The 12,611-nt window shown below is 40.4% G+C and overlaps 1 protein-coding gene across 4 annotated transcripts; it reads left to right on the top strand.

The window, feature by feature from the left end:
- Positions 1-7,782: 7,782 nt before the first annotated feature.
- Positions 7,783-11,192, top strand: LOC125548101. 4 transcript variants are annotated; one of them, XR_007300901.1, is made up of 5 exons: positions 7,783-8,117; positions 8,290-8,394; positions 8,978-9,097; positions 9,232-9,373; positions 10,544-11,192. XR_007300901.1 is itself a non-coding variant. In XM_048711783.1 (5 exons), the coding sequence occupies exons 1-5, from the start codon at positions 8,163-8,165 to the stop codon at positions 10,687-10,689; spliced, it is 501 nt and encodes a 166-aa protein (XP_048567740.1). In that variant the 5' UTR covers positions 7,783-8,162; the 3' UTR covers positions 10,690-11,192. The 4 variants fall into 4 exon arrangements, 1 of the variants encoding a protein (XP_048567740.1); XR_007300902.1 differs by having other exon boundaries at positions 7,783-8,181; positions 8,984-9,097; XR_007300900.1 differs by having other exon boundaries at positions 7,783-8,181.
- Positions 11,193-12,611: the final 1,419 nt, after the last annotated feature.

The raw sequence follows: 12,611 nt of genomic DNA, 5'->3' as shown, positions 1-12,611 counted from the left end.
GATGCCCCGACATCCCAAGCTATTATCCAAAAATGAGCAACCAAGTAAGCTTGAGGATGCCCCCGAGTGGCATCCCCTCTTTCTTCTAACGACCATCGGTATTTTACTTGAAGCTATATTTTTATTCATCACATACAATGTGCTTTGCTTGGAGCGTCTTGTATGATATGAGTCTTTGCTTGTTTTATTTTGTGTTTTAAGTCTTGATCCCTTGCTTGATACGCCTATTTGAGAGAGCCAAAATTATGTCATGACTTGTTAGAATTGCTCTCTATGCCTCACTTAAATTTTTATGAGCTATGGACTTGCTATAGTTCTTCACTTATATCTTTTTGAGCATGGTGTGCTTTAGTATTTTTGAATAAATGCTCTCTTTCTTCACTTAGATTTATTTGAGAGTTTGTAAAATTTTCAACAAATTCTCTCTTGCTTCACTTAAATTAATTTGAGAGAAAGAAAATTATGCTCATGATCTTCACTTATATTTGTTTGGGCTTATGAAAACCAACACATGAAAATTAGTTCCAAAGTGATAGATATCCAAGAAGGATATAATAAAACTTTCATGAAGATCATTGGACAAAATAAACTTGATTCTTAGTAATAGTTTTGAGATATGATGATGTGATATGTGAGTCATCTTGATGAGTAATTATGCTTTAGTAAGAATATTGGTGTTAAGGTTTGTGATTCCCTATGCCAACATGAAAGTTAATAGTCATGAAATGAAATTACATCCTACTTGTGGTGCATTATTCGGTGTTAATTATGCTTAATACTCGCTTATGAGATTATTCGTTTCTTGGTTGGTCGCTTCTCAATCTTTTGCTAGCCTTCATTTTGCATTAAGTATGATCTCTACTTGTGCATACAAAATCCTTTAACCCAGTTTTGCCACATGAGTCCACTATATCTACCTATATGCAGTATTCTTTTGCCGTTATAAGAAAATTTGCATGTGCCATCTCTAATTTTCAAAATAAACTTCTATTTTGTGTGTTCGTTTCGCTCGCGGAGCGGTGAGGGGTGGCTAATATTTTCCATACTAGATGTGTTATTCTCACGATGAGTGTTTATTCACTTGTCATTGCACGAGAGTAAGGCAAAGGTATTAGGGATGCCCAGTCCCGAAATGAAAAGTGAATTTACTTTATGTTGTCAAATAATAAATTCCTTGGAAAGTGTTGGTATGGAGGGCAACTGTCGATACGGCTAGCCATGGAAAGTGAAAGTATGGTCGAAAAAGGAATAAACTTTATTTTCTGTTTGGGAACTGCCTATGATATATCTAAGCATCGAAAGTATTGGGAACTCTAAGTCGTTTTCGTTGGTGGGATGGATACACCTCCCAAAATGTCTTTGCCTCTAAGTTTTTCGCTTTGAGCTCTGGCACCTCTACAAATCCCTACTTCCCTCTACGAAGGGCCTTTCATTTACTTTATGCAATTTTTATTTTTGAATTTGAGTCTCCACCTTCTCTTATAAAAGCACCAACTTGGAGGCAATATGATGGTACTTAAGTATTCAATGTAGCTAATATGCGAGTGTGTTTCATGAATGGATCAATGGTTGAGCATGATGGGCTAGGGATAACTTATTTTAGCGTTGATATTTTGAAAGACATGGTTGCTTGTTGATATGCTTGAGTATTTAAGTTAACATGTCAAAACTAGACTATTTCTTTGAACAATGTAAAAGTCCAAATATCCATGCTATAAAGAAAAGAATATGATATGACATGTTAGGCAGCATTCCACATCAAAAATTCTGTTTTTATCACTTCTCTACTCGAGGACGAGTAGGAGTTAAGCTTGGGAATGCTGATACGTCTCCAACGTATCTATAATTTTTTATTGTCCCATGTTGTTATATTATCAATCTTGGATGTTTTATAATCATTTTATAGCCATTCTATATCATTTTTTGGTACTAACCTATTGACATAGTGCCAAGTGCCCGTTGCTATTTTTTCCATGTTTCTTACATCGCAGAAAATCAATTTCAAATGGAGTCCAAATACCATGGAACTTTAAGAAGATTTTTTGGGACTAGATGGAACATAATGGGACCTGGCTGCGCTGGGGGGGGTGCTCCGAGGAGAGCACAACCCACCATGGCGCGCCAGGAGGCCCAGGCGCGCCCTGGTGGGTTGTGCCCACCTCGGGTGTCCCCGGACCGCCTTTTTGCTCTATAAATACCCTAATGTTCCCAAAACACTAGGGGAGTCGACAAAATATTGATCCAGCCGTCGCAGAGTCCAGAACCACCAGATCCAATCCAGACACCATCTCGGATGGGGTTCACCACCTCCATTGGTGCCTCTCTGATGATGTGTGAGTAGTTCTTTGTAGACCTTCGGGTCCGTAGTTAGTAGCTAGATGGCTTCCTCTCTCTCTCTTGATTCTCAATACAATGGTCTCTTGGAGATCCATATGATGTAACTCTTTTGCGGTGTGTTTTTTGGGATCCGATGAACTTTGAGTTTATGATCAGATCTATCTTTTTATATCCATGGAAGTATTTGAGTTTCTTTGATCTCTTTTATGCATGATTGCTTATAGCCTCATATTTCTTCTTCGATATTTGGGTTTTGTTTGTCCAACTTGATCTATTTATCTTGCAATGGGAAGAGGTTCTTTGTAGTGGGTTCGATCTTACGGTGCTTGATCCCAGTGACAGAAGGGGAACCGACACGTATGTATCGTTGCTACTAAGGATAAAACGATGGGGTCTATCTCTACATAGATAGATCTTGTCTACATCATGTCATCATTCTTATTGCATTACTTCGTGTCTCCATGAACTTAATATACTAGATGCATGCTGCATAGCGGTCGAAGTGTCGAGTAATAGTAGTAGATGCAAGCAGGAGTCGGTCTACTAATCTTGGACGTGATGCCTATGTGATGATCATTTCCTGGATATCTTCATTAGTATTTGAAGTTCTATCAATTGCCCAACAATAATTTGTTCACCCACCGTTTGCTATTTTTCTCGAAAGAATCCACTAGTGAAACCTACGGCCCCCGGGTCTCTTTCTCATATTATTTGCCTTTGCGGTCTAATTTTCCTTTGCGCTTATTTTCAGATCTACTAAACCAAAAACCCAAAAATACCTTGCTGCAATTTATTCTTATTTATTTTATTTGGCGTTCGATCTATCAATCTACTACAAATTTACCTCACGTCCGTTTGTCTATTGAGGCGTCGTACCCCGGAAGGGATTGACAACCCCTTTAACACATCGGGTTGCGAGAAGTTGTTATTTGTGTGCAGGTGCTGTTTACGTTGTGTTGCTTGGTTCTCCAACTGGTTCAATAACCTTGGTTTCATATCTGAGGGAAATATCTACCGCCGCTGTGTGATAACCCACAAGTATAGGGGATCGCAATAGTTCTTGAGGGTAGAGTATTCAACCCAAATTTATTGATTAGACACAAGGGGAGCCAAAGAATATTCTCAAGTATTAGCAGCTGAGTTGTCAATTCAACCACACCTAGAAAACTTAATATCTGCAGCAATGTACTTAGTAGCAAGGTAATATGAAAGTAATGGTAACGGTGGCAATGGTAATAGTAATAGTTTTTGTAGTGATTGTAACAGCGGCAATAAAAAAGTAAATAAGCGAAGATCAATATGTGAAAAGCTCGTAGGCAATGGATCAGTGATGGATAATTATGTCGGATGTGATTCCTCATGCAATAGTTATAACATAGGGTGGCACAGAACTAGCTCCAGTTCATTAATGTAATGTAGGCATGCATTCCAAATATAGTCATATGTGCTTATGGAAAAGAACTTGCATGACATCTTTTGTCCTACCCTCCCATGGCAGCGGGGTCCTATTGTAAACTAAGGGATATTAAGGCCTCCATTTAATAGAGTACCAGACCAAAGCATTAACATATAGTGAATACATTAACTCCTCAAACTACGCTCATCCAATTATTGTCACTTCAGGGTTAACGGATCATAACTCATAATAGGTGACCATTGACTTGCAAGATAGGATCAAGAACTCACATATATTCATGAAAACATAATAGGTTCAGATCTGAAATCATGGCACTTGGGCCCTAGTGACAAGCATTAAGCATAGCAAAGTCATAGCAACATCAATCTCAGAACATAGTGGACACTAGGTATCAAACCCTAACAAAACTAACTTGATTACATGATAAATCTCATCCAACCCTTCACCGTCCAGCAAGCCTACGATGGAATTACTCACGCACGGCAGTGAGCATCATGAAATTGGTGATGGAGGAAGGTTGATGATGATGATGGCGACGGATTCCCCTCTCCGGAGCCCCGAACGGACTCCAGATCAGCCCTCCCGAGAGAGATTAGGGCTTGGCGGTGGCTCCGTATCATAAAACGTGATGAATCCTTCTCCCTGATTTTTTTCTCCCCGAACGTGAATATATAGAGTTGGCGTTGAGGTCGGTGGAGCACCAGGGGGCCCACAAGGTAGGGGGCGTGCCAAGCGGGGTAGGCGCGCCCCCCCACCCTCGTGGATAGGGTGTGGGCCCCTGGCCTTGATTCTTTCGCCAGTATTTTTTATATATTCCAAAAATATTCTCCGTTGATTTTCAGGTCATTCTGAGAACTTTTATTTCTGCACAAAAATAACACAATGCAATTCTGCTGAAAACAGTGTTATTCCGGGTTAGTTCCATTCAAATCATGCAAGTTAAAGTCCAAAACAAGGGCAAAAGTGTTTGGAAAAGTAGATACGATGGAGACGTATCAACTCCCCACAAGCTTAAACCTTTGCTTGTCCTCAAGCAATTCAGTTGACAAACTAAAAGTGATAAAGAAAAACTTTTACAAACTCTGTTTGCTCTTGTTGTTGTAAATATGTAAAGCCAACATTCAATTTTTCAACAAAGATTATGAACTAACCATATTCACAGTAGCATTTAGATCTCATGTTTACTAATACATCTCCAACGTATCTATAATTTTTGATTGTTCCATGCTATTATATATTCTGTTTTGGATGTTTAATGGGCGTATTTATACACTTTTATAGTATTATTTTTGGGACTAACCTATTAACCCAAGGTCCAGTGCAAATTGCTGTTTTTTTGCCTATTTCAGTGTTTCCCAGAAAAGGAATATCAAACGAAGTCTAAATGGAATGAAACCTTCGGGAACATGATTTTTGGAACAAACGTGATCCAGAGGACTTGGAGTGGACGTCAAGAAACAACCGAGGAGGCCACGAGGCAAGGGGTGTGCCCTCCCCCCTCATGGCTCCACCGACCTACTTCTTCCTCCTATATATACTCTTATACCCTGAAAACACCGAGGAGCACCACGAAACCCTATTTCCACTGCCGCAACCTTCTGTACCCAAGAGATCCCATCTTGGGGCCTTTTACGGAGCTCCGCCGGAGGGGGCATCGATCATGGAGGGCCTCTACATCAACTCCATGGCCCCTCTGATGATGTGTGAGTAGTTTACTTCAGACCTTCGGGTCCATAGTTATTAGCTAGATGGCTTCTTCTCTCTCTTTGGATCTCAATACAAAGTTCTCATCGATCTTCTTGGAGATCTATTCGATGTAACTCTTTTTGCGGTGTGTTTGTTGGGATCCGATGAATTGTGGGTTTATGATCAAGTCTATCTATGAACAATATTTGATTCTTCTCTGAAATCTTTTATGTATGATTGGTTATCTTTGCAAGTCTCTTCGAATTATCAGTTTGGTGTGGCCTACTAGATTGATCTTTCTTGCAATGGGAGAAGTGCTTAGCTTTAGGTTCAATCTTGCGGTGCTTGATCCCAGTGACAGAAAGGGAAACGGCACGTATTGTATTGTTGCCATCGAGGATAAAAAGATGGGGTTTATATCATATTGCTTGAGTTTATCCCTCTACATCATGTCATCTTACCTAATGTGTTACTCTGTTCTTATGAACTTAATACTCTAGATGCATGCTGGATAGCGGTCGATGTGTGGAGTAATAGTAGTAGATGCAGGCAGGAGTCGGTCTACTTGTCATGGACGTGATGCCTATATACATTATCATGCATAGATATTCTCATAATTATTCGCTTCTCTATCAATTACTCGACTGTAATTTGTTCACCCACCGCAATACTTATGCTATATTGAGAGAAGCCATTAGTGAAACCTATGGCCCCCGGGTCTATTCTTCATTATATTAATCTTCCGTTAACAAGCTATTTCAATTACCTTTTATTCTGCAATCTTTACTTTTAATGTTTATCATAAAAATACCAAAAATATTATCTTATCATCTCTATCAGATCTCACTCTCGTAAGTGACCATGAAGGGATTGACAACCCCTTTATCATGTTGGTTGCGAGGTTCTTATTTGTTTGTGTAGGTACGAGGGACTTGCGTGTGGCCTCCTACTGGATTGACACCTTGGTTCTCAAAAACTGAGGGAAATACTTACGCTACTTTGCTGCATCACCCTTTCCTCTTCAAGAGAAAACCAACGCAGTGCTCAAGAGGTAGCAAGAAGGATTTCTTGCGCCGTTGCCGGGGAGTCTACGCACAAGTCAAGACATACCAAGTACCCATCACAAACTTTTATCCCTCGCATTACATTATTTGCCATTTGCCTCTCGTTTTCCTCTCCCCCACTTCACCCTTGCCGTTTTATTCGCCCTCTTTTTCCTCCCTGCCTTCTATGTGCTTGTTCTTTTTGCAATTTGTTGGAATCATGTCTGAAATTGGGGAGGTTATCGTTGATAAGGATAATAATATGGAAAATTTTGATGCTATCGATGATCCTCTTGAAAATCCTACTATTTTACATACTAAATTTTTTCAGATCGGTAGTGGTAATATTATTGTGAAGGGAGTTATTAAGGATTTCTTTACTTGTGCCGGTTCTTTGCCCACCATGAGCGGGTCTATTCTTCATAAAAGTAGTAGTCTCGCGGATGTTATATCCTTGCTCATAGTTGAACTTGAAAGACAATTTTTACATATGCATCCTTCCATACAAAGGATTTTCCTAGAATTTTCCAATATTGAGCATTCTTCTGTTAAGCGAGCAGCGACCATCTTTTTAGCTCATGAGTTCAGATTTATAATAAAAGAGGCAAATGAAATTTTTGTGCATTATAGGGTGGATGACGGACGTCCTCCCATAGAAGCAATCCTTTTTTATCAAGGCATTATGCGTTTACGATCTTTAGATCATGTTGCCTACCGATGTTCTTCTTGACAGGGTCTCTGAAGTTAATGATAATCTTACTATCTAGAATAGTGGGTTAGGTTTTTCCCTTGAACAAAGGCTCATGACTTTTGCCAAAAGAATGGTTATAATGATGAATTGGTTGTGCAATATGAGGGGCAAAAGGAGGAACCAATACCTCCCGAGCTTGATCTTGGGGACTTTTGTCCCATTAAATTTAGCCCTTTTGATTACTTTTGCTTGCCACAAAGAAATCTTGCTGCTGAACGTAGGGATTATGAGATGAGTTTTCGCGATTTACCTTATCATTATCATGGCAATACCTAGATCTATCCTTGCTTTTATGCCTAGCTAGGGGCGTTAAACGATAGCGCTTGTTGGGAGGCAACCCAATTTTATTTTTGTTTCTTGCTTTTTGGTTCTGTTTAGTCTCTCCTCTCTCCCTAGTAAATAAAGCACGGATTGAGTCTCCGGGTTCACCGTCACAGTAATTTTGCAAATGAGTCTCTTCTGTTTTCACTCTTCAATCCGCAGTCCACAAATAACGTTTGCTAGCCGGAAAAAACGGTTCAACATCCCACCGACAAATGAAAGCGAGGCCCACGGGTCGTCCTATCTCTCCCCTGTCTCATCGATTTCGATGAACTACGTTGACTCACGACCCTCCTCGTGCGTGCGAGGGTGACAAGCCCCCACCAGCCCAAGCGCTTGATGCGCCCAAGCGAAACAGCAGGTCTGTACCCGATGCCTCTCGCGATCTAGATTTGGAGGAGGGGTCGCCTCCCGTTCTGTCCCGGGCAGCGGATGTGGAGGGTTGAGAGAGAGAGAGGAGCGAGGGAGAAGCATAGAGGATTCTGCCGGCGGTACTGCTCAGAACGGGGACAAAGGAGGAGGCTATTTTGGTTCTTTGATTGATCCAATCCTTCCTACGCCCGTAATTTTCTCGGACACAAATTTCACATCTAGCTGCGGCCATGGGATGGCCGGCAGGGACTCCGGTAGGGTCTCTTTTGGCCGTTCCACGGGCCGATGTGCTCACAAATACACATCTACTCCATCGACTGAAGTCCTAGCCCAATTGTTCCTTTCGTTGCTTCACATTGCAGTCTTGCCATTCTGCCAAAGTCGTCGGAATCTCGCCGTTCTGCCAACCTCGCCGGAATTTCTCCATACTGCTGACTTCGCCAAAATTACGTCCGCCCGTGCTCTAGGTACGTCGTTCAAACTGGTTGAGCAATACTGATTCGAAGTTGTTTTGGTCAAACGGCTAAACTGAACCATGCTACTACAGAGTAGCCAAAAGGAGATTTAGTTTTTTTTCCTGTGAACTGAAGCTGCTAAACCGAACCATGCTACTACACAATAGCCAACAATGTTGAATACTGATTTGTATTTGAAGTTTGGCTGATAAATATGAGTATCATCATATAATTTATGTCTGATGTTTCTAGAATATGTAATTGGTAATGTTATTTTCGGTTTGACAGACGTGGATGATAAGTTCTAGTACCACTTTGTGTGATGCAGTATTCTTTGCTTTTTGAATTTATTAATAGTTGTTGCCAAACTTGAGCAGTCGAGCTTGCTTCTTAATGGTGCCCTATTGAAACCTAAAAACTTCCTATTTATGGTTAATATAAATCGTGTTGTCCCTACTTTGTAAATAAATGACAAACTTCTTAATTCTTTGTGTATGGGTTGCTGTCAAAACACTAAACTTAATTCAGTCAGGCCATCATTATAGTAGTTTTTCTAATGTACGAAACTCATAACTTTGCTTGATGCATTCTTCAGGTTGAGGGTCTCATGATGGATGACGTAACAGCTGTTAAAGAGGAGAATAAAGGATGGAAGATGGCATCAGAGGAGGATGCTGAAGCTGGTAGATCAATTGAGCAAGAGTTCCTCACTCATGTGCGTTTATAATCAGTTTTTCCAAATTAGTAGATAATTTCTATGAAGATGAATACATGTTGTTTGATTCACTATTTGATTGAAGTCCGCTCGGTATCCCCTAGTCCAAATAATCTGTCTACGTCCTTCCTCAGGCTACACCTTCAGGATTTGCGCCGCACCAGTTCGAGGGCTTCGGAGCCATGCTGCTGTTGTTGTCCTCTTTGCCGTTGCGTGCATATATGATTCTGACTCAGGGAGTAGGACTCTCTGACTCTGGCTCCTCTATCGATATAGGTATGACCCCGATGCTATTGCAGCTAATCTCTGTTTACGTCCTGATGCAATTCATTGACGAACACAAGTAGGAATGTAGACCGGCTTCCAATCTCCATTGATTTTCATTCCTGCACTACTATTCTATGCAAGTCATTATTAGATATTAATGTAGCATCGAATTTTTGAAAGAAAAAAACTGCTAACTCATCAATCCTTGCTAGATGAGTCATTAATGATTTCAATTTTTGATGTAAATAAGCAGACCCCATATTAAATAGTCTATTGCAAGAATTATATTATTCAATGAGGGATCCAGCCTTACTACACCGTACGGTATCCATATCGTACTTTTGATGAGCTACACTTTTCAGGAATCTAATGTTCAGGAGTCTGATGGTCACTTGTTAATTTGTTATTTAGTGTTGATTTAGTGCAGCTGCTCTCCTGACTTGCTTCCTAGCTCCCTCCCCACTTACCTGTAAGCTGACCGTGTTGCTTTGCTTGATAATTTGATCTGGAAAATATGACACACTAAGACGCACATGGAAACTTTCAGATCAGTTCGTATACATACATGATTGAATCTTCTCCATGCAAAAACTGACGATACACGGTTTGTATGAAAATTAGTGAGGGGATGAACTGCAGTCTTCCCTTACCACCCAGTAGTTCCCAATTTATTTTTGAATTTTTATTTTTATTTGGCAAGTATAGCACCTAATTTACAATGAAGTGAATCCATCAAGCAAATTAATTTACCATTAATACAAAGCTCCTCCGTGTCCATGTCGTCAACATGTTGCTCCCCGATCGTGTTGTTCTTGAGATCCGCCTTGAAGACGGGGGATCGGGCCTCCAGCACACATCATTCTTTAGTGTCCTCGCGATATGCTTCTATAGGAAGAGAGATCCCCCATACTTATGGTTTTAATCTGCATGTATAGTTCTACAGAAAAAATGAATATCCACTATTCATATGTGATAAGAAGTGCATGAACTTGGCTAATGTTTAGGGGCATAAAGATGATCGTGTCAAAACTGCATATAAGCACCATGTTATTATGTTCTTACAGATAAAACATTCAGGTTAATGATTTCTCTTGGCTGAGGGATTTGACTGTTCCTCATTAGTACGTGTTAGAGCTATGGATGCTGAACTCGCTAGATTCCTTTTTGGTATGTCCGCAGGGAGGTCGCACCTAGCCTGTTCTGCAAGGTCAAAAGGAAGAATATCTCTGGTTGCACAGCCCTACAGGGGAACAAATGGATTTCTGTGCTCCGTCGGGTCAACACCACTGAGTTGGTTCACGAATTCACCAAATTATAGTTGTTGATCAGAGAGGTGCAAATACCAAACACAGGCAAAGATGTCGTCTCTTCACGTTGGACAACGGATGGAATCTATATAGCGCTCTCAACCTACAGGGCAATGTTCTGGGGCTCATACTTGGGCACTTGCTCTCAAACTTTCTGGAAGGCTGAAAACAAAGTAAAAAAATTATGTTGGCCCCTGTCGCTTGGGAGGATTCTGTCCGCGGACAAGCTGATCCGGAGAGGATGGCAAGGAAGCGAGATTTGTTCGATGTACGGTTCGCAGAAGGAGTCAACGGAGCATCTTCTTCTGAATAGCTGTTTCGCTCACCAAGTTTGGAGGAGGATCGCGGCTTGGTCTGGTTTCAAGACATTATCACCTGAAGATGGCCTCCGGGAGGGCATGGTATACTCCTGGTAGCTGGAGCTAATGGTGTGTATGCTTCCAAATGTTGATATAAGGAAGATGTTATTCTGATCAATTCTTTCTGATGCGAGCTTTAAACAGATGACATGCTAAAAACAACCAAATTAATGTGTCTTTAGGATAGTTGAATTCATGATACTTCTAATATCTATGCAAAAAAATGTGGTCGTGCGGATGCACTAGATTGTGGGCAGTAGCTCATGGAGGGTGGCCTTCAAATCCTATAACATTCACTTGTGCTATTGCGGTTTATCTCATGAGCTAGCAGAGCTCGTTGCCTTGAGATTGATCATGTTTGAACGCATTATGATCAGGTAGACACTGTAGCCACCGTTGATGAGGACGAGAAGGGGGATATGCCATGACACCAAAGGGCACTCTATTGAAATAGATGGAGCTAGAGGCGTGTGGTGTTTTTTTTCTCCCGTTGCAATGCACGGGCATGTTTGCTAGTAATAAATAATTCATCCAGCCTCTGTTTAGATGTGGTTTTATGCTTTTAACTAGTGTTTGTGCCAAGTAGAACCTTTGGGAAGACTTGGGGAAAGTCTATGCGATCTTGCTGTAAAAAACACAAACTTTAGAGCTCACGAGATTTGCTGCCATTTTTTACTGGAGAGTGCTATTTAGTTAATTCTTTTTTCAGATGATTAATATATAAATTCCTCACGTCCAGAATTTTAGAATTTTTGGGGTTCCAGAAGTATTCGAAACCTACATATTACTACAGACTGTTCTGTTTTTGACAGATTCTGTTTTTCGTGTGTTGTTTGCTTATTTTGATGAATCTATGGCTAGTAATAGAGTTTATGAACCATAGAAAAGTTGTAATACAGTAGGTTTAACACCAATATAAATAAAGAATGAGTTCATTACAATACCTTGAAGTGGTGGTTTGTTTTCTTTTACTAACGGAGCTCATGAGATTTTCTTTTAAGTTTTGTGTTGTGAAGTTTTCAAGTTTTGGGTAAAGATTTGATGGATTATGGAACAAGGAGAGGCAAGAGCCTAAGCTTGGGGATGCCCAGGCACCCCAAGGTAAAATCCAAGGACAACCAAAAGCCTAAGCTTGGGGATGCCCCGGAAGGCATCCCCTCTTTCGTCTTCGTCCATCGGTAACTTTACTTGGAGCTATATTTTTATTCACCAAATGATATGTGTTTTGCTTGGAGCGTCTTGTATGATTTGAGTCTTTGCTTTTTAGTTTACCACAATCATCCTCGCTGTACACACCCTTTGGGAGAGAGACACACGTGAATTGGAATTTATTAGAATACTCTATGTGCTTCACTTATATCTTTTGAGTTGGATAATTTTGCTCTAGTGCTTCGCTTATATCTTTTAGAGCACGGCGGTGGTTCTATTTTATAGAAATAATTGATCTCTCATGCTTCACTTATATTATTTTGAGAGTCCTTTAGAACATCATGGTAATTTTCTTTGGTTATAAATTTTAAACACTAAGAGAAGTTGGATGCTTGATAGTTGTTTTGAGATATAAAGGTGGTAATATTAGAG

The sequence above is a fragment of the Triticum urartu genome, chromosome 3 (genome assembly GCF_003073215.2).
Source record: "Triticum urartu cultivar G1812 chromosome 3, Tu2.1, whole genome shotgun sequence".
Lineage (NCBI taxonomy): Eukaryota > Viridiplantae > Streptophyta > Magnoliopsida > Poales > Poaceae > Triticum > Triticum urartu.
Note: the sequence above shows the minus strand (reverse complement) of the source record. Positions and strands in the feature narration are given on the sequence as shown.

Excerpts from the sequence above, each read along its gene's own strand:
- LOC125548101 (XM_048711783.1), top strand. Across the intron at positions 8,395-9,008 it reads TACGTCCGCCCGTGCTCTAG|CTGTTAAAGAGGAGAATAAA; the intron begins GTACGTCGTTCA and ends ATGACGTAACAG. Across the intron at positions 9,374-10,543 it reads TGGCTCCTCTATCGATATAG|GGAGGTCGCACCTAGCCTGT; the intron begins GTATGACCCCGA and ends GTATGTCCGCAG.